General features: G+C 47.1%; 1 protein-coding gene across 1 annotated transcript in view; it reads right to left on the bottom strand.

Annotated features, from left to right (window-relative positions):
* CUL4A (cullin 4A) overlaps nucleotides 1-19,634 on the bottom strand; it is a 46,107-nt gene continuing 26,473 nt past the window's right edge. The window contains exons 11-20 of the mRNA XM_042980539.1: nucleotides 17,380-17,572; nucleotides 16,022-16,126; nucleotides 15,602-15,712; nucleotides 15,433-15,518; nucleotides 14,910-15,017; nucleotides 8,578-8,691; nucleotides 7,457-7,562; nucleotides 7,125-7,297; nucleotides 2,611-2,763; nucleotides 1-1,072 (exon numbers count right to left, since the gene is read on the bottom strand). Of these exons, the coding sequence (XP_042836473.1) occupies nucleotides 977-1,072; nucleotides 2,611-2,763; nucleotides 7,125-7,297; nucleotides 7,457-7,562; nucleotides 8,578-8,691; nucleotides 14,910-15,017; nucleotides 15,433-15,518; nucleotides 15,602-15,712; nucleotides 16,022-16,126; nucleotides 17,380-17,572 (1,245 nt within the window). The 3' untranslated portion in view covers nucleotides 1-976. The remainder of the gene's footprint in view (nucleotides 1,073-2,610; nucleotides 2,764-7,124; nucleotides 7,298-7,456; nucleotides 7,563-8,577; nucleotides 8,692-14,909; nucleotides 15,018-15,432; nucleotides 15,519-15,601; nucleotides 15,713-16,021; nucleotides 16,127-17,379; nucleotides 17,573-19,634) is intronic.

Genomic DNA, 19,634 nt, shown 5'->3' with positions numbered 1-19,634 from the left:
TGCCAACAAAATCCTTTAATCTTTTGACAAAACCACCTTCCCAACATCAGGACTCGAGTGTCTCCCGCCACACCTTACAGTGGTCACAGCATGGACAACAAGCTTCCCTGCGTAAGGCTGTAAAGCAAACCAAACTCTGTTAGAGCGACTGTACGCCATCATACAAATACTGCAGTCAGGAAACCAGACAGCGGTCACCTCGGTGCGAAGAGCAGGGGCTGCGAGACACAATCTTAGAAGAGTGGGTGCAATCACACTGCTCCCTGGACCCCTAAACAGAAAATTCACAAGCAACTCAGACGCTCGTGAGTTCACCGCAGTGAGCATGCCCCCAGTGCTGTCTCGGCAAGGAGGGGTCTCGCCGAGAAACCTCGCTCTGGGAAGTCTGTCATCAGAGTGTAAAAACATGGAAGATAAAGGAAACGGACAGATGTCGGTATCGACGTTGCATAACTGAGGAGTCAGTTCTTGACACTGTTTCTTCCTAATGCTCGCCAACGAAGGGCTCTGGTTTCCAACCTACATGCCCATCCACCAGGAGCCCCTGCCTTCAGGAGCACACCAGCCCACTCTGCAGCCCACGGACACAGCACGGAGGGTCTAACTGTGCATCTGTGATCACACGCACACACACACCCCACACCAAGCTGTCAGCTTTCTGCTACAAAAGCAACACCTTACAAAGGAACCTCTTTTACCCAATATCTTCTCGTCCAATCTCAAAGTCATTCTGCCCGAGCAGCTGCGACAGTTTAAACACCGAAAAGAGTAAGAGGAAGAACTGGAGGAAAGACACACGTGCCGCTGGCAAACCCCTAAGCTCTGTGAAGGGTGATCTGAGAATCATCCTTTCCTTCTAATCCAAAAGTCTCCACGCTGGCTCAATCTCAGAAGTCCTGGGAACGGCACAGAAATGCTTCACCGCTCTGAAGATACATTCTAGGGTCTCGCTGAGAGAACATGGCTGGCCGACACATCAGGCCACGTAGTGGTACTGATTCGGATTGTCTTTGTCTCTCTCCATATAGTCTCTGTCTATAAGAGATTCAATTCTCTTTTTCAAATCTCCAGGCTAAAAAAGAGAAACGAAACCCCTCAATTATAGTGGCAGTAAATTTACAAACACGGGGAAACATATGCGCGAAGCAAGTAATTATAATTATATAAAATATACGTATCTACAGGTAAACTATTTATAATTATAACCAAATTATAAAACGAAGACAATCCCAGTCCTTCCTTCAGAGACAATGCTAACATGGCCTCTTGATTCAAGCACTCTCGTGTGAATTTACTGTCTGAGCAGGCTGAGAGGGAGGAGATGAAAACCCTTTTTTGCCAGCATGAACGAACGCATAAGCAGGGCACATCCTACTGGGTGGCACATTTTCATTGGTCTGAAAGGGGAATCTGGTAACGTCTCAGGGCAGCTTCATCCTTTGCAAGGACATCTGTCCCCAAGTCCTGTATTTCCTGCATGTGCTGCTGATGTGTAACCACAGGTCCACAGATGACTGACACCATAACAAGCGAGCCCCGCGAGGACGTCTCTGGCTCCGCCGTGGTAGAAAGCACACTTATGTTGACATTTGTGAGCAAGCCTCTCCCTTCAAGGGCACATTCCATCAAAAGGCCTAACTTTCTATCGAGTGACGGATGGAGCATTCATGAGATGCAGTGAGACCCACGCGAGGTCCTGCCAGGGCAGAGCCGGCTGCTACAGCCACCGCATATGCCTCCCACTGGTCAGTGCTGTAACTGCTGGGCCTCTCGTCTGTAAGAGGGAAAGTGGGCGCTGGCTCTGGCCTGAGGGGGAAAGAAGGGTGTACACAGCAGGGCTGGGCGCCCACACCTGCGTGGCAGAGGACATGGCAGCCGCGTGCTCGCCCAGGGGAACACGGTGTCTGCTCACCCTGACTCCCTCAGTGAGGATGGAGGGCCGGCTGCTCCTCTGCCCAACGGGACCCCGCAGAACCAGGGAGCTTCACCCCACAGGCTCAGTCTCTGTAGGGCCAGGCCTCACGAGTCCCATACTTCCCAGGTGGACGCGCCTGTTTTCAAGAGCTCTTCCTAACACTTCCCTACCTGGTCAGTGCTCCAAGTACAGCCAGGGCAGAAACCCTCCAGCCTAGAAACACGCAGGCACAGGCAGGATTCAGGGTTGACTTTCTCATGCACAGAAATGAGGAGGTATCACCAAAACAGAAAATGCTCTGGAGCTTGTCAGTGCTGAATAAATGAGCAGCTAGTAGGACTTCCCTGCAATCACAGGGCATGACCTGAATAGCCACCCCACTGAGAAACCCCCGCCTGGAGCTACAGCACCTGCCCCGGCCCCCTCCCCCTCCTAACAAGGTGTCAACAACGTCTCTGCCGTGGCAGATTTGGGGCCTCTAGTTCCTGGGACGGTTACAAAGAGCATTTGGGATAAAAACCCTACTGTCCCCACTTGCCAGTTTTTTGACATTTGGTGTGCACACACAAGCAGATTTCTGTAGTAAATGATCACCTGTAATGCAGGACAAATAATTCTAATGTGTTAGGAACTGAACATGCTTTTTCAATGTTCAGCGCAATACTTTAAGTTTAATTAAGCTAATGTGCATTTACCTTTACTGGAAATTTCAGCTGATTATACAATTCAGAAACTAGAAGGTTATGACCAAGAGTCTTTCTCATCTTCATTATTCTGACGATAGCAGCGTCAATCTGATATTGTCTGTCCTGAAACACTCTCTCAGTGGTGCTGGCTTGTTCCTCAATCTGCACACAGACACACACACAAGTGAAGTGTAAAGATACAGTTGGGTGTTATTTCATATTGTTGAGTTTAATGGGAAACTTTTTTCTTATTTGAGAGAGAGACAGAGGGAGAGAGAACACTCGAGCACAGGCAGGGGAGGGAGAGAACCTGAAGCAGGTTCCACACTCAGCACGGAACCTGATGCAGGGCTTGATCTCAGGACTGACTGTGAGATCACGACCTGAGCCGAAATCAAGTTGGATGCTCAACCAACTGAGCCACCCAGGCACCCCTGATAAGAAAATTTGATGCAGAGAAAGGCCAAACATTGGGTAAATCCTATTCTGTTATGCATTTTTATTTGTTCTAGCAAAACCTAGCTTCCCAAGAATAGCCCAACTTCAGTACCAAAGCTTGAAAAAGAATGTAAAGTTACATTCCCCTCATAAAAAAGCTACAAAACACTATCAACTGTATATAATCCTGGATTAGATCCAGTAGCACAGAAGAGAAAGCAGAATAAAACACAATAGCTACCAGAGTTTATTCCAGAAATGCAAGCTTTGCTCAGCACCAGGAAACCTAGGAATGGAATGAATTTCATCACAGTTGTGTTGAGGTCACAGCGATTATGTGATCTCTTGACAGACACTGCAAAGGCACAAAAAAACTGAAAACCTATCCTTGATCTAAAACAAATTAATGTACAAATAGCAATGAAAAAAACCCCACCTGAACATGATAAAAAGCTGTTACCAGAAGCAAAGCACAGCTCCTGATAACAACTTCATGTTAGTTAACAGCAACCTACTGGAGGCCTGTTTGATCTACAGGAGACAGGTCTGTGCCTGCATGTAAGGTAAGTGAGTTTCAGAAAAGGAGAAGCCACGCTTCCATCGCACTTCCAAAGGGATCCACCACCCCAAATAGGTTAATGTTCCAGGCACTTGAGATAAAAAAAATCAGGAAGTGAAGAAAAAGCCTGGTAGCACCATTATTTCATACAAATGTGATTTTCAAAGTTCTAGCTGCGCAGTAAGAGAACAAAAGAACTATAGCAAATTGGAGCAGACACGTGGTAATTATTTGTAGATAAGCTACGAATCCAAAAATCCGAGAAAATCAACTGAAAAACCATCAAAGCCAACGAGAATTTCGTGAAGTGGCTGGACACAGGAAGAGTACACAAGGGTAAATGGTGTTAATATATACATACTGGCAATAACTGGTTACACATGTAAACAGAAAAGATCCCCTTAATAGGTGCCAGCATTTTATTGGCCCTTCTTGCTTAAAACCTTCAGTGGCTTCCCCAAATTCTTCATAGCTCTGACCAGTCTGTATATAACCTGTCTGTGGCCTGCCTCCTCAGGCCTCACCTGGCTCAGCATGGCCTTCGGTGGGAAAGCCTTCCCTGACCCACGGTGTGGGACTGTGCTTTTGTCTCCTACCTCAAGTGTAGTAAGTTAAACAATGTGTAATCATCTGGTACCTGTCTGCTGAAAGTTCCTTGAAACCAAGATTTATAAGAATAAGTTATTATTCACGGATGAATTCTCAGTGCTTCACAGAGGACCTACGCCTTAGTAGGTGCTTAATGAGTATTTGTTGAATCATCTAATAAGAAATATGCCAAGACTTTTAGTAGAAAACTCCCATGAAGAGAAGAGACTTATATTTATATATATACACACAGATAAGAATCAGATTTAGTATAGCCAAAATGAAAACTGAAAACTGTGTAATGCACTTTGAATAAAAAATGTTAACGTTCTTATTTGGAGGGCAAAGACACAATAAAATTATTCTCAAACTTACTGGGAGAATAAATTTATAGGAATGGGTAAATTAACTAAAAGAATTTGGGTCCTGGATATGAAAGAGATCAATAGAATTTGTAGAAGAGAATTTATTTTTTTTAATTTTATTTTATTTTTAAAAAATTTTTTTTTTTCAACGTTTATTTATTTTTGGGACAGAGAGAGACAGAGCATGAATGGGGGAGGGGCAGAGAGAGAGGGAGACACAGAATCGGAAACAGGCTCCAGGCTCTGAGCCATCAGCCCAGAGCCTGACGCGGGGCTCGAACTCACGGACCGCGAGATTGTGACCTGGCTGAAGTCGGACGCCCAACCGACTGCGCCACCCAGGCGCCCCTGTAGAAGAGAATTTAAAAACTGACTCGTAATATGTGAATTTAATATATAACAAAGGTGACAATTCAAATAAGTTGTCAGAGAACGGTATTTTCAATTCAGTTTTAGAACAGGAAGAGTAGTTAGATTGCTTTTTGATATTAATTTCTACGTTGCTCAAAGAAAAACTTACATGTAAAAACTAATAGAAAAGTACAAGTAATTTTAAAAAAAAACACTGGGTTAAGGGCACCCGGGTGGCTCAGTCAGTTAAGCATACGACTTCGGCTCAGCTCATGATCTTGGGTTCGTGAGTTCAAGCCCCGCGTCGGGCTCTGTGCTAACAGCTCGGAGCCTGGAGCCTGCTTCGGATTCTGTGTCTCCCTCTCTCTCTGCCCCTCCCCCACGCTCTCTCTCTCTCAAAAATAAATATTAAAAAACAAAACATGAAGAATTAAAGATCAGAAAGACATGATGTGCATAAGCTACTCAATGGCATAAAGATGCTCAAAGAAATTCAATCTAAAATGGCAATGAACTATCTGTGCCTGTAAGAACAGGGCGGGCAGAGGGAGGGCTGGCCCTCTTGTGAAACCGGACACTGAAATCTGGGAAGATCTGTCAGGCTTCCATTTGGAAAAGAGTGGCCAGACTAACAAAAGTCCACATTCTTTGACCCTGTAATCCCAGGGCAAAGATTTTATACTGAAGAAACAAGCTAATAGGTACACAGGATGTTTAATGTAACCTTATTTCCAGTAGAGATCGAAACCACCTGAATGCCTTTCCCCAAGGGTGCTGCCGAGCTCCTGAGGGACACAGGACCAACTACTCTGCACCCGTGAGAAACCAAGTCCTGACATGGAAGCAGACCCACAGTAACAAGACCAGACTGCACAACGGCACATATAAATGCCATCTGCAGAGTGATCCCATTACAGAAAAAACAAGATTAGACATTTACACCACAGGAAAAACCTGCACGTCGAAGTGGCAGTAGAGGTCATCTCCAGGGGACAGAGGTGACAGTCCCACTTTGAAATAAGCACACCTGGGTGGCTCAGTCGGTTAAGTGCCGACTTCGGCTCAGGTCATGATCTCACAGTTCATGAGTTCGAGTCCCGTGTTGGGCTCCGTGCTGGACAGCTCAGAGCCTGCTTGGGATTTTGTCCCCCCTCTCTATCCCTCCCCTCCTCGTTCTCTCTCAAAAATAACATTAAAAATAAAGTAAAAGCACAAAAAGAATGCCTGTTTTCCCATATACTTGCCGACTCTGGATATCATCAAACTTTTAAACGTTTCCCATGTTGACAGATGAAAAGTGGAGTATTATTTTATTAAAGTTTTTACTTATTTGAAAGACCGGGGGTGGCTGGGTGGCTCAGTCAGTTAAGCACTGACTTTGGCTCAGGTCATGATCTCGCGGTTTGTGGGTTCAAGCCCTGCTTCGGGCTCTGTGCTGACAGCTTGGAGCCTGGAGCTGCTTCGGATTCTGTGCCTCCCTCTCTCTCTGCCTCTGCTTATGCTCTCTCTCTCTCTCTCTCTCTCAAAAATAAACATAAAAATTAAAAAAAAAAAAAAAAAAAAAGCGCACGCAAGTGGGGAAAGGGCAGAGAGAGTGAGAGAGAGGGAATCCCAAGGAGGCTCTGTGGGGCTTGGACCCATGAAATCACGAGTCTGCTGCTCGATGACAGAGCCCCCCAGGCAGCCCTGGGGTATTATTTTAACTTGAATTTAAAAAAATTACTGATGAGAATGAACATCTTTCATATACTTACTGATTTTTTGCATTTCTTTTTGTGTAATCTGAACTTCTTTTCCCACTGGGCTCCACCTGAACACTTCCAGGTAAGGGAGCGACCACGCTCGACTGCGGGGGGTGAAGAAGCTGTGACGCTGCCCTGGTCTTGTCTGAATGGGTTGGTGCCTTTAGGCCTCTCCTCATTTACATGCCAGGGCCCACTGCCTCCCCATCCCCCCCCACCACCCCCCCGCGTGGCAGCACTTCAGGCTGCAAGGGCTCCCTTGTTCGGAAGGGCCTGAGGGCGGTGGTCCAGGACCTGCCCTGGACATGAGACACTTGAGAATGTCTTCGCTGCTACAAACACTCCAGTGGGCCTGTGACAGCCACCACCTCACCACCCCTCCCACGTTAAAGTGCTCTTACAAGACTTAGGAATTGACTGTACAAACGAATGAGTCCTTGGTAAGTACCCAGTGAGTGACACAAGAAAGCTTATACGTACGGTTTCCTTCATCTGGATCTGGTTGATCTTTATTCGAAACAGTTTGTGCTTGAACTCCCCGTTGAACATGAATGTGTCCCCGTCTTCCACCTCCTTCCCTTTGGGACTCTTAACCAGAACTCGTGCTTTGCCGCAGGCCAGGGACTGCAACGTTCTTCGCAGCTCACCATCCTCTGGGCGGGGAGAGAATCGGGCACAGACTAGCACCGAAATGAGGACACGTGACGATGGTGAAAGACACCCCACACTCACATGTGATGGGCAGAGACTGGGCTGATCTCTAACAACAAGGACACGCGGAGGCCACACAGTCACGGAGCGAGGACTCTTACCTATCCCTGTGGCCATTTTTATTTCTTCAAAGCTGAATCCGTCCCCTTCGTTGAACATGAGAAGCACCAGTGTCTGGAACAGGGACACCTGGAACTCCTTCTTCCCCTGAAAGAGCATGGGACGCACCCCGTGTAAACCTGTGAGCTCTGTGTGCAGGAAAGCGGCTAGGCTCTAGAGGGCTTCACCCCCAGGACCAGCCTCTCTGGGTGGAGGTGGGGAAGCATGGCTGCCCCACCCGGTCTGCAGAGGCAGGAGAGGATACATGCAATTTACATACGTAGTATCCATGCACATAGGATTTATAGGATACGGTGCCTAGTGCATGGTAACAGCTAGCAAAGTAGTCATTCTGTAAATTTTTTGCTTGGTATATACAACTGAATCTTATTTACAAAGCTGAAGTTAAACAGGAACATGAAGGCATTGTTTTGTGACCTGCTTCTTTCTGGTATCAAAACACCGTCTGCACTTTCCTCTTGTATAACGTCTCTTTTAGCAATAGCACCGCGACAAACGGGCTTATTCACTGCTCTGTGAAAACGTCTTATTATGATGAATTTCTGGAACTGGCACCACTGTAACAAAGCCTGTGACTTTGGAGGCGGGAGACGTGAGACCAAAGCATGCTCTGTATGGCGCTGTTCCTCCAGGTTTTAGCCTTGACCAATCAGTACTCGAAATGTGGCATTTCACTGGACTGTAATTTGCAAATGTTTGGCAGAAAAATAGAGCAGGTTTTCAATGAATTTGATTTCTTAGTCTTGCTTTTATGAGTTGCCTCTTCACATCCTTTGCTTTCTTCTTTTTTTAAACCTGGAAGCTTCACACATTCCGGGTCGCTGCGCTGATTTCTGTATCATTCCTATTCTAGCACATGTGCTGTTGAAGCGAGCACTCCTTTGCTCTTTTTTCAGCTAGGTAAATGCTTTCTATTTTTATTGACTTTATTGATTGGAATATTAATCCTTCAGCTGTTTATTATCGTTGACCAAGAAAAGGCAGTACGGAGTTATGCTGAATGACCTTTTCCTTTGTTTGTTACCAAAGATCAACCACAATTGAAAATATTCTATTAACATATTTATATGTTATTTGTCTATGAAACAGACAAAGAACTTACTTCTTTAAACTCTGCTTTTAAAACAGCATGGCCCAACGTGGTTTGCCACTGAAGTTTTCGACCACTGTGCTTTCCAAGATAGAATGTCTTAAATATTTCCTGAAGTTTAACCATCTGCCAAGCACAGGAAAACAATAAGTTTAATTATGCTAAACACCACACATCCAAAGAACCACATACTGCTTAATTTACAAAGCTTTCAAAATTTTTCACAGCTGAATAAAAAGATCAGTTCTGTATTTTGACAGTGTTTCTTTGGATTATTCTGTTACCTATGCAAATGTCTGCCACTCTGGCACACTGGGGTCTGCTTCCCACATGGGTGTTGCTTCAAGTGGTACTTAATGCACAGACAGGTTGTGTTCCTCAGTCTCCACAGCCCACGCTGTGGCTCCCCTGGCCAGTGGCACATGCAGTCAAGACCACAGAGACCGTCTGCAGGCCCAGCTGTGTCCTGCCAGGTTGTGGTGAGGCTGGGAGGGTGCTGGGAAGCAGGCTGTGGTGAGGCTGGGAGGGCACTGGAAAGCACCGGAGACAGTCTTGTCTAGGAGGCATGACGTGCCACTGTTTCCATCGTTACTTTCTGGGAGGATTTCTCCTACCTTCTAAACTTTCTTGTGGTTCTTCTTCTTTTTTTTTTTTTTTTTTTTTAATTTTTTTTTATGTTTATTTATTTTAGAGACAGAAAGAGCACAAGTGGGGGGAGGGCAGAGAGAGGGAGACACAGAATCTGAAGCAGGCTCCAGGCTCCAAGCTGTCAGCACAGAGCCCAATGCGGGGCTCAAATCCATGAACCATGAGATCATGACCTGAGCTGAAGTCAGGTACCCAATCGACTGAACCACCCAGGCGCCCCTCGTGGTTCTTTTTTTTCAAGTTTATTTATTTTTGAGAGAGAGAAGAGAGAGAGTGCTCTAGCAAGCAGGGGAGGGGCAGAGAGAGAGCAAGAGAATCCCAAGCAGGCTCCGAGCTGTCAGCATAGAGCTCAACGCGGGGCTCGAACTCATGAACCCTGAGATGATGACCTGAGCCGAAGTCAAGAGTTGGACACTCAACTGACTGAGCCCCCCCCAGGCATCCCTCTCACAGTTCTTTACTGCTGTGGTCTCACTCCTTTGAAGCCCCTCCTCCTTCTCCCGGTGTCCAGCCCTCCCCACCCCTGGCCTCCTGCTTAGTTACAGACGGGTTCTGCTGTCTGACAGTGTTTCAGGGTGCATTTTCTGGTGTCCCACACACTCCCTCTCACTTTCTTTGCTTGGTTCCCTCGACATTCTCACTGCTCTGCAGCCAGGATAGCCAATGGTCTGTGCTGCCAAATCCAATGGGTTCTTCTTATCAGGCTTCGATCAGAGAAATAGCTTTGTGAGAGGTGGCTTCCCTGCCCTCGGTGACTAATGGCTTAGACCCCCGTGTCTTTGTCTCATGTCCTTTCCTTCCAAGGTCTCCTTGGTGTGTCTACCTTCCACCCTGGACACATGGGCGCCCTCAGGGTCCTGTGTGCCAGATAGTCTGCACTCTGCTCACTGCCCTGTCAGCATCCTTGGCTGCTTCCAAGTTCTTAGGATAAAGAGTCAAACTCTTGGGGCGCCTGGGTGGCTCAATCGGTTAAGTGCCTGACTCCTGATTTTGGCTCAGGTCATGTTCTCATGGTTTGTGAGTTCAAACCCACACGCTGATAGGGTAGAGCCCGCTTAGAATTCTCTCTCTCTCTCTCTCTCTTCCTCTGCCCCTTCTCTGCTTACGCTCAACCATGTGTGCATGCTCCCCCCGCCCTCAAAAATAAACTAAAAAAAAAAAAAGATTCTGAGGCGCCTGGGTGACTCAGTTAAACGTCTGACTTTGGTTCAGGTCATGATCTCAGGGCTCATGAGTTTAAGTCCCACGTTGGCTCTCTGCTGTCAGCACTAAACCCACTTCAGATCTTCTGTCCCCCTCTCTCTCCACCTCCCCAGCTCACATGCTCTTTCTCTAAAGTGAAAAAACATTAAAAAGAAATAAAAATAAAGAGTAAAACCCTTCCAAGGCTTGCCAAGGTCCTGTCCTCCAGAACCACTGATTGCACTGGCCTGTCCTGTGCTTCCCCCACTGGACGAGTACGCTGTGCTGTCTACCCTCAGGCTTCCGCCTAGGGACACCCCTCAGTAACCCCCTGGTCATCTTTAGAGCCCCTTCCTCACAGAGGCCTTCTCCAACTGCTCTTGGCTCTGAGGGCATTCATAGCAACTTGTGACTGTCCCCCTCTGGACAGAGAGCTCAGGGCATCCGCAGGTGCGAGGGAGCGAAGGCCCGCTCTCCCTGCCTGGGGCATCTGTCAGCTCCTCTGCGCTCTGTCCAAGCGGTGCCTTTGGTCAGGATGCCCGTCGGCCTTGCATCTGCCCAGCAACCCCATCCTCACACTTCAGAACTATCACCCACACCCACATTCAACCACATCAGATCCCAGGCACAATTATCATTTCGTTTCTAAGTATTATAGTATATATCCAAAAGACAATGACTCTCTCAGAAAACATATCTAGAAGTGCCTGGGTGGCTCAGTGGGTTAAGCATCCAACTCTTGATCTCAGGGTCATGAGTTCAAGCCCCATGTTGGGCTCTGCACCGGGGGTGTGAAGTCAACTTAAAAAATAATTTGCAAAAAAAGAAAACATACTTGGTGCCATATGACATTCAACCAATAAAAGCTAGCTAATAAGGTGATGAACTTCCTAAAAACTTTTTCCTTGCGATTAACTCCTAGAAGTGGCCATAATCATCATGGTAAGAGGACAGCAGCTAACACTGGGTGCTTATTATGTGCCAATTACAATCCCAGGCTCAAAATGGAACAGAGACCCACCCACATGTAAGAGTATCGATAAAACTCTTAGCAGAAAACAGAGGTAAATTTTCAAGACCTTGGATGTGGCAACAGTTCTTAGATATGACAACAAAAGTAACAACAGAAAACATACTGGACTTTACAAAAACTCTAAAATTTTATGCAAAGAACACTATCAAAAGAGTAAAAAGATATCTCACAGAATGGGAGAAGATATTTGCCAATCACATATCTGATAAGGATCTAGTGCCCAGAATATACACAGAACTCTTAAAATTTAGCAACAGATAACACAAGTAAAAAATGGGCAAAGGACTTGCATAGAAAGTTCTTCACAGAAGAGCTACGGTGGCCAATAGGCACACGAAAAGATGCTCGACAAAATCATCATTCATTGGGGAAAAGCAAATCTAACCAAAACGAGATACCAATTCATACCCATGAAGATGGCTCCGATCAAAAACCAGAATAACAAATACTGAGGAGGATATGAGGAAACTGGAAGCCGTGTTGCTGATGGAAATGTAACAGGCTGCAGCTGCAGTGGAAAACCACCTTCTCACCCGCATCTCCACTCCTGGGTGTGTACCAGAGGCTCTGAAAACCGGGACACAGATTTCTGCACGCTTGTGCTCACGGCAGCGTTATTCACAGTGGCCGAAAGGTAAACGCACCTTTCAAGTGTCCGTGGCCAGCCAGCTGGCCGGAGGGACAGAACTTGGTCCACATACACAGTGGAACATCATTCAGCCTCATAAAGGAAGCACGATGTGGGCTACACGTCGTGGAACCCGCACGGTGAGTGGAAGAGGTCAGACACGGAAGGCCACCAAGTGTGACTGCAGTTATGTTAAAACCCAGAGTGGGCAAGTCCCTCGTTAGCGGGCCAGCAGGTGCCCAGGCTTGGACACTGGAGCAGGAGTGAACGCTCAACTCCACGGGGGCAGCCACAATGACGAAGTTCTGCACTGGACGCAGGTGCTGCTCAGCTGTACGGCTTGAAATGGTGAGCTGCAGTCCGCTTCCCCCATGGCTTCCTCCCCTGTGTTTACACTGTGGGCGTATTTTTACAAAGGCCAGTACAGTAAGCCTTCAACATCTCTTGCTAGACAACAAAAAAGTACCAGGAAACCACGAGGGCCAGTACAAGGACAGAGGAGCTGACAGGGGCTCCAGCAGCTGGATGGCAGACAACAGGGGCATCGGAGCAAGCAACCAGGAGTCCGCGAGTCTGTCCAGAGGAGGACAGGGACGGTCACTGTTGACCAAGGCGAAAGTGGATCTGAGCAGAGATAGCCCAGCAGGAGAATCTGGTGGGGGAGAGGAGGTCCACACCACGTCCACGTACCTTCCCACAGATTACTTCAAAAGTACAACAGGAGAAACACTAACCACACAGAGAAGCCAGCTAAAGCTTTAACCAACGACAACATGGGACACCAACAGACGGGGGCAAACAGACAGCAGGTACCTCCTGATGTGCTGTTGGCTGAGCAAATTGTGTGGGACCCTTGCTGGATGAGCCCAGTGGACATAATTCATGAAAACTGGTGTGCGGTTTTGGGATGTGTGAACGTTAAGAAAGAAGAGGCTGGTGTAGGTGATACGGGGAAGGGGAACAGGGTAACTGTGGTGTGGGGCCTGGATGGTGTCTGGACAAAAGCAGAGAGGGCTCCCTCCCCCTGGGATAAAACTGTTACGGCAGTAATTGACTCGAGAGCGTCTCTGGGAGGTACCCACTGAAGTACTAGGTGCAGGAGGTATGATGTAGCCTCTCAAGTGCCAGTGCTGAAAACACAGGCAACACGTTCTGGGAATGCTTTGAACTATTCTCGCAAAGTCTCTGTAAGTCTGAATCACCTCAAAATAAGAAGCAAACAAACTCAAAGTGCCACAAGAGACACACCCAGGATGGATCTGCCTGGCCCAGTGAGCGGGGTGAGGAGGCGACGGAGGGTTTTCTGGAGAAAGCGTCTGGGGAGGGAAGTCTTAACCAGCAGTCAAATGCTGAGGACGGATGGGGGTGGAGTGAGGTTTTCTGGAGGTGGCTCACTTTCTGGAGGTGGTTTTCTGGAGTGAGGTTTTCTGGAGGGGGGCACAGAAGCCCTGGAGAACGTGGGAACTGAGGGGCATAGAGCCCGCAGGCAGCTCAGGACACAGCTGTGGCACCTGCAGACAGCAGTTGCTTGGGGAGGGAGGAGGGGACCGCAGCAATCTGGGGCGTCTGAGCCTGGGGACGTTGGTGCATATGTGCTCAGGACCACAGACTCACAGGCTGGAGGCTGAGGGCCTGTGTGGGCTGAGAAGGGAGCTGACAGGCTCTGGGAACGTTAGCGTCTAGAGTAGAGGTGGAGGGCCCACAGGAGAAGACAAGTATCACAGTGCATCAACTGTACTTCAATAACCAGTTAAAACAAACACAAAAAGGAGACAACCACAAAGACCAACCAGCAGAGTCAGAAACAGAAGAAAACCCTGAAACAGAGAGTCTTGGAAACGGAACAAACAGCCTCACGACAGGCTGTCTCCAGCCTGGGCTCCCAGGTGCCTTTCTTGGTCCTTTCCAGAAGGCCCTTGTCCCTGCTGTTTTCTTCCCGGCTCCACCCCAAACCAGCCAGGGGACACAGGCCGTCATGGTGAAATGCTGTTTTCCAGAGGCTATGAGGACCCTGCAGTTTTACTTCTGTGATTTAAAAAAAACTCTCGTTAAATACTCCGTGACAGGTAGCATCTCTGTGCATGGTATATGTGTAAGAAGTCCACAGGGCAAGTGCCTGGGGGGCTCAGTCAGTTAAGCATCAACTTTGGCTCAGGTCATGATCTCGAGGTCTGAGTTCGAACCTCACACTGGGCTCTCTGCTGTCGGCGGGGAGCCCACTTTAGATCCTCTGTCCCCCTCTCTCTGCCCCTTACCCACTTACGCACATGCGCACACACACTCTCTCAAAAATAAATAAAACACTTAATGTATTTGGTTTCCATAACTATTCCCCAGACACTTTTATCTTTTTTATTTTTTTGATGTTTATTTCTGGGAGAGAGACATAGAGCATGAGTAGGGGAAGGACAGAGAAGACAGTGGGGGAGACACAGAATCTGAAACAGGCTCCAGGCTCTGAGCTGTCAGCACAGAGGCCATGAACCATGAGATCATGACCTGAGCTGAAAGTCGGACACTTAACTGACTGAGCCACCCATGTGCCCTTTCCCCAAATACTTTTTAAAATTTACTGCATGGTGACTGGGTGGCTCAGTTGGTTAAGCATCCACCTCTTGGCTTTGGCTCGGGTCATGATCTCACGGTTTGTGAGTTTGAGCCCTGTGCTGACAGCTCAGAGTCTGGAGCCTGCTTCAGATTCTGTGTCTTCCTTTCTCTCTGCCCCTCCCTTGCTTGCGCTCTCTCTCTCTCAAAAATAAACATTAAAAACAAAAAAAACCCAAAGCAGTCCACGGTACTTTGGCAACACTGATATATGAAAAATAAAAGGCAAACACTCTTTGAAACACTTACTTCTGGAGTCAAATGCACTTCCATAGGTGTGTATGTTGGCCAGTACCCCATCGTAAGTATGTTCACGGTTAGATCTATAGAACCTGGGTCACTCTGATTCTGCATATACTAAAGACAAAGAAAACCAAGAGGAAACAGTTACTGCAGAATGTCATCAAAAATAACTAGTTCGTAAAAGAGTAAACAGTGTAATTTTCAAACCACAGTTCAACATGTGTTTGCACCTAGTCCCAAGAACACATCCCACTGAAGCCATGCAACATGTTCCAAAGTCATTTGGGATATTTTTTCTTTCTTGGTTATGTTACCAATACAGGACACTAGCACACCTCTTTAAATCAAAAATTTTTAAACATTTTTAGGGATTACTTTTCTTTTTCATTTTGAATTTCAGTTATTTGGACATGTGGACATGTATGATTCTCAAGGCGGAGGGTTTTCCCTTGGCTGACACCCCCCCCAACACAACTTAAAGCGGGGTGGCTCCTGTTCGGCTGTCCCACGTGAAACAAACAGAGCTTGCCTGCTTGAACTGCACCATGATGTCCTTGGACAGCTCCATGTCCTTGAACATGCCTTCCAGCTTGCTGGTGAATGCTGCGCCGCACTCTGGGACACAAGCGGAGGCGTGAGCACCCCCAGGGACGAGGCCCAGCGCAGGGAAGGGTACACCCCGGGGCCCACACGCTTACCGTGCTTTAGTTTGGACAACATAGATTTTTCAGCATCTACTGAGGCGCTTTTTCCAACAAGGAGTCTTTTTGCCAAATCTTTTTTATAAAATGCTTCGAAGACATCTTTCCCTGTTTATAAGCAAATGAAAATGGCGTGAGACGCTGGACTATTAACGCGCACTTGCTCACTCCGGCTGAGACTCCAGTGGCGGCTGTGCCGCAGGGAGCTCGGCAGGGGCCTGTGCGGGATGCCCCCATAGGAGGACACCCGCGCTGCCATCGATGGGCGCCCACCCCTCCATTCCCCGTGCTGACACGGAAGCGGGAGTGTTTCTGTCTGTCTGTCTCAAGGAAAAGAGGGGGCCCATGTACAGACGTGTTGACCGTCTCGTCTCTCCCTGCTCAGTGTTAATAGGAACAGCGTAGAGTGTGTCTCACCGTGAATGAACCTGAATATTATCATGACCTTGTCGAGAATCCTCTCCAGCTCCTCGTCTGTTGCTTCTTTATTACCCGCTCTCAATTTTGAATCAACATGTTTTGCTGTGAGAGTAAAAGTTTACAGTATTTAAAAAACAAGTATTTCTTATATAATACATTTCCTAAATAGAAAAAAAGAGCATCTTTAATTTCTACAAGCAAAAAGTAGACAGCAACACTCTAGAACCTTTCCAAAAAAATATTATTTTATGACAAAAGGCAGATCATGTGAATTTTCTATGACAAGTATTTTCAAGTCATGGGAGATAAATAATTATACCGCTGCTCCAGCAACGGGAGGGCCCCACCTTCCAGATGTAGCATCCCTGAACACAGGCCTCTCGTACCTGAGACCACAGATTGGCCATGCCTTCCAGAAGCCCACACTCCAGGAGTTCAATACCCACCTCTGGAGAAACCACAATCCAGAAAGTGGTATGAAGGCCAAGCTAAACTGCCTTGTGAATTTTTTGTTTGGTTGCTGACTTTTTCTTTTTTAAAGATTTAATTTTTTTTAAGTAATCTCTACACTAATGTGGGCCTTGAACCCACAACATCAAGATTAAGAGTCACACGCTCCACTGGCTGAGCCAGCCAGGTGCCCCTTTCGTCGCTGCTTTTATTCGTTTTTTCCCTTCACAATTTTTTCATTATGAAATCCTCTGAACATACACAGAGGTAGAAACTGCACAATGAACCCCACGTCCCCATCACATACCCTCAACAGTAGGAAGTTCAACGCTGAATCACTGTACTTACTACATCTTTCTTTGCCCTTTGCCTAAAAACTTCCATTGACTAGTGAGAGTCTATGAATCCCGAAATATGCTTTGCTATTATCACGACATAATTGTATAAAGTGATAATTTAAAAACTGCTTCATCTTAAAACGTGATCTTTTAAGACCATATCCAATTTTACCCTATTTTAATGCTGGTGAGATAACGCGAAGACAGGGACACACGAACGTCTCCACGCTAATTGGTCACGTCACCCTCGTAACGCCGAGGCACTCGTATATAGCAAACCCTCTTCTTCCGATCCCAGAGCGCAGATCAGCGGCCGTGCTCCAGACAGAACCAGAAGCACATCTGTACTCTCTCTTCCTTCTTCTGTGACATCAAGCTGCCACTTGACAAAATCACTGCTCCGTTCTCCCTTATAAGTGCCGTGTGTGCTTCTACACACACGATACGCATACACACAACCCTTCTCCACCCTCCCCAAGGGGAGCTTAAAGATTCCGGGGAAAGGTTTTGCTTAAGTTCTGCTTTCTTTTCCCATATTAAAACAACGTCTGGAAATACGTTTTCTACCTATCAGTTCCGCGGGCTTATTCGGCCTCTTATTGATAAACGTCTCAAAGGACTCCTTCATCAAGTTGATGAACTTCTCGTTCCTCTGGAAGCATGCTTCTATCACGTGGTCCACTCGGTCCTTAAAATCCAGCAGGTCCTGTACCATATCTTTGTCTTTCTCAGGATTGATGACAATTGTTGTCCCGAAAGTCTACAAGAACACACACACCGCATCAGTGGCAGGTAACGGCACCATACATGTTCTCCTGAGACTTTAATAATCACCGTTGGTGTTAAATACTAAATCGTTTCAAAAGTTCCACAAATTCAGTGTACGTTCAAGAAGTTAAGTGAATATACAATTAACGCTTCAGTGTTTGAATTCTGCTTTTGAAAGAATTTGTGAATTAGTGGGAAAATGTCCACTGCTTAAAAACAAAAACAAAAATAAACTTTTACTGGGGCGCCTGGGTGGCTCAGTCGGTTGAGCATCCAACTCTTGATCTCAGCTCAGGTCATGATCTCACAGTTCGTGAGTTCAAGCCCCATATTGGGCTCCGTGGAGATTCTCTCTCTCCCTCTGCCCTCCCCAACCAACCCCCACCCCCTGCCCAAAATAAATTAACATTTAAAAAAAACCTGAAAACTTTCACTTACAAATTTCTCAGACGTTCCCATTAACCCAACACACCTACTTGGACTTCTTGACTAGAGTTTCCTTTTTCTTCCACTGCTAACCAAAGCCCAGTTTTAGGCTGCATTTTTAATTGAAAAATGCTATATTAAACATCACTAGAAGTCTATTATGTGACAATAATAGTTAGCTGTTTGATGATATAAACTTTGGTAGATACAATTATACTATTTGATGTGTTTAGAGAAGGGACAGAGACAGCAGGCCCCAAATGGAGTCACTGTGCTAAGCATCACGTCAGCAAACCAGGGCTTAACACCTGACCTAACTGAGGTTTTGGTCCCTCCGAGGAACAGAGTCTTCAAGCACTCAATCACTAGGCTTGTCAACACTAGTGACGTCATCTGCCAGACGGTTCCCTGTCATCCCCTCAGGAAGGTGACCTTGCCACAAGCAATCAGTCTTTGCCAGGATAACTTCCTGGTCCTGCCCCATCCTGTCTATAAAAGGCTTCCCTATCACACAGCTCCCCAAGGCTCCTTTCTATCGGCTGGATGGTACCAAATAAAGCCAGTAAGATCTTCAAAATTCCCTCAGTCCAATTTCGCCTTTTCAGATATGTACTTTGGGAAAACTGGTCTTAATAGCATACGTACACATACTTACGTATCCTATACATAAGTGAAGGCAGATTACTGGCGAAATGGTACAAATGAAACTGGCAGCGATCCCTTCTGGAGAGGGACACGGTATGCCCAGCCGGGGTGGAAGGGATTTTCCTCCGTACACTTTTGTACTGAGTGCATTTAAAAATAACACACACACGCTGCCAGGGATCAGCTTCACTGTGATAACGACACAGTGTCGAACATAATCTCCATTCCTGTCAGTGTGACTGCATGTCGCTGACAGACACTCAGGAACAGCGGTCACACCACTGATCTCTAAGACCTGGACTGCATGTGTACAGGGGAGCTCTCGCGTTCAGCACACGTTCCTGCTCCTAGGGCTACTCGTCAGCAAAGCCCTCGTTCTCCAATCTTTTTGGAACATACAGCTCTGTTGCTGGCGTGAGTTGGTAACCACGTCCAGCTCCATGTTGTTGTGTACAAAGTATCAGGGGGTTGTGCCTGCGGGCATGAGCTTCCCACGTGGAGGCAGATAAGCAATCTTAGGACTGATTATTCCATACAGCATGCGTGCAAGCTTTCCATCATCCTTTCTATATAACTGAACTTTCTGTGATCACTACAGATTCACGTGCAGCGGAAAGAACAGAGATCCCTCCTACACTTGGCTCAGCTCCCCCTGATGGCACTATCCGGCAAAGCTGCAGAATGGTATCACCACCAGGATCCTGGCACTGGCACACTGCATCCAGCTTCTCCAGGCTGCCCCCCCCCCCGCCCCCGCCCCAGAGTATGCTGTTCCCCCAACTTGTCACCGGCACAGCCTTGTGTGCTCCTACCCCCTCCGTCAGCATGAGGGCCCTGCTGCTGCCTTCCCATGACCGTATACAGACGCGTCACAGAAACATCACAGCACCGTGACAATAACGGATCTGGATGGTGGGAGACGTGGCAGCACACATGCCACCAAATGGATACACCAAAACGTGTAACCATTCTCACGGTCGATG

This window comes from Panthera tigris, chromosome A1 (genome assembly GCF_018350195.1).
Source record: "Panthera tigris isolate Pti1 chromosome A1, P.tigris_Pti1_mat1.1, whole genome shotgun sequence".
Classification (NCBI taxonomy): domain Eukaryota; kingdom Metazoa; phylum Chordata; class Mammalia; order Carnivora; family Felidae; genus Panthera; species Panthera tigris.
This window is presented reverse-complemented; position numbering and strand designations above follow the sequence as displayed.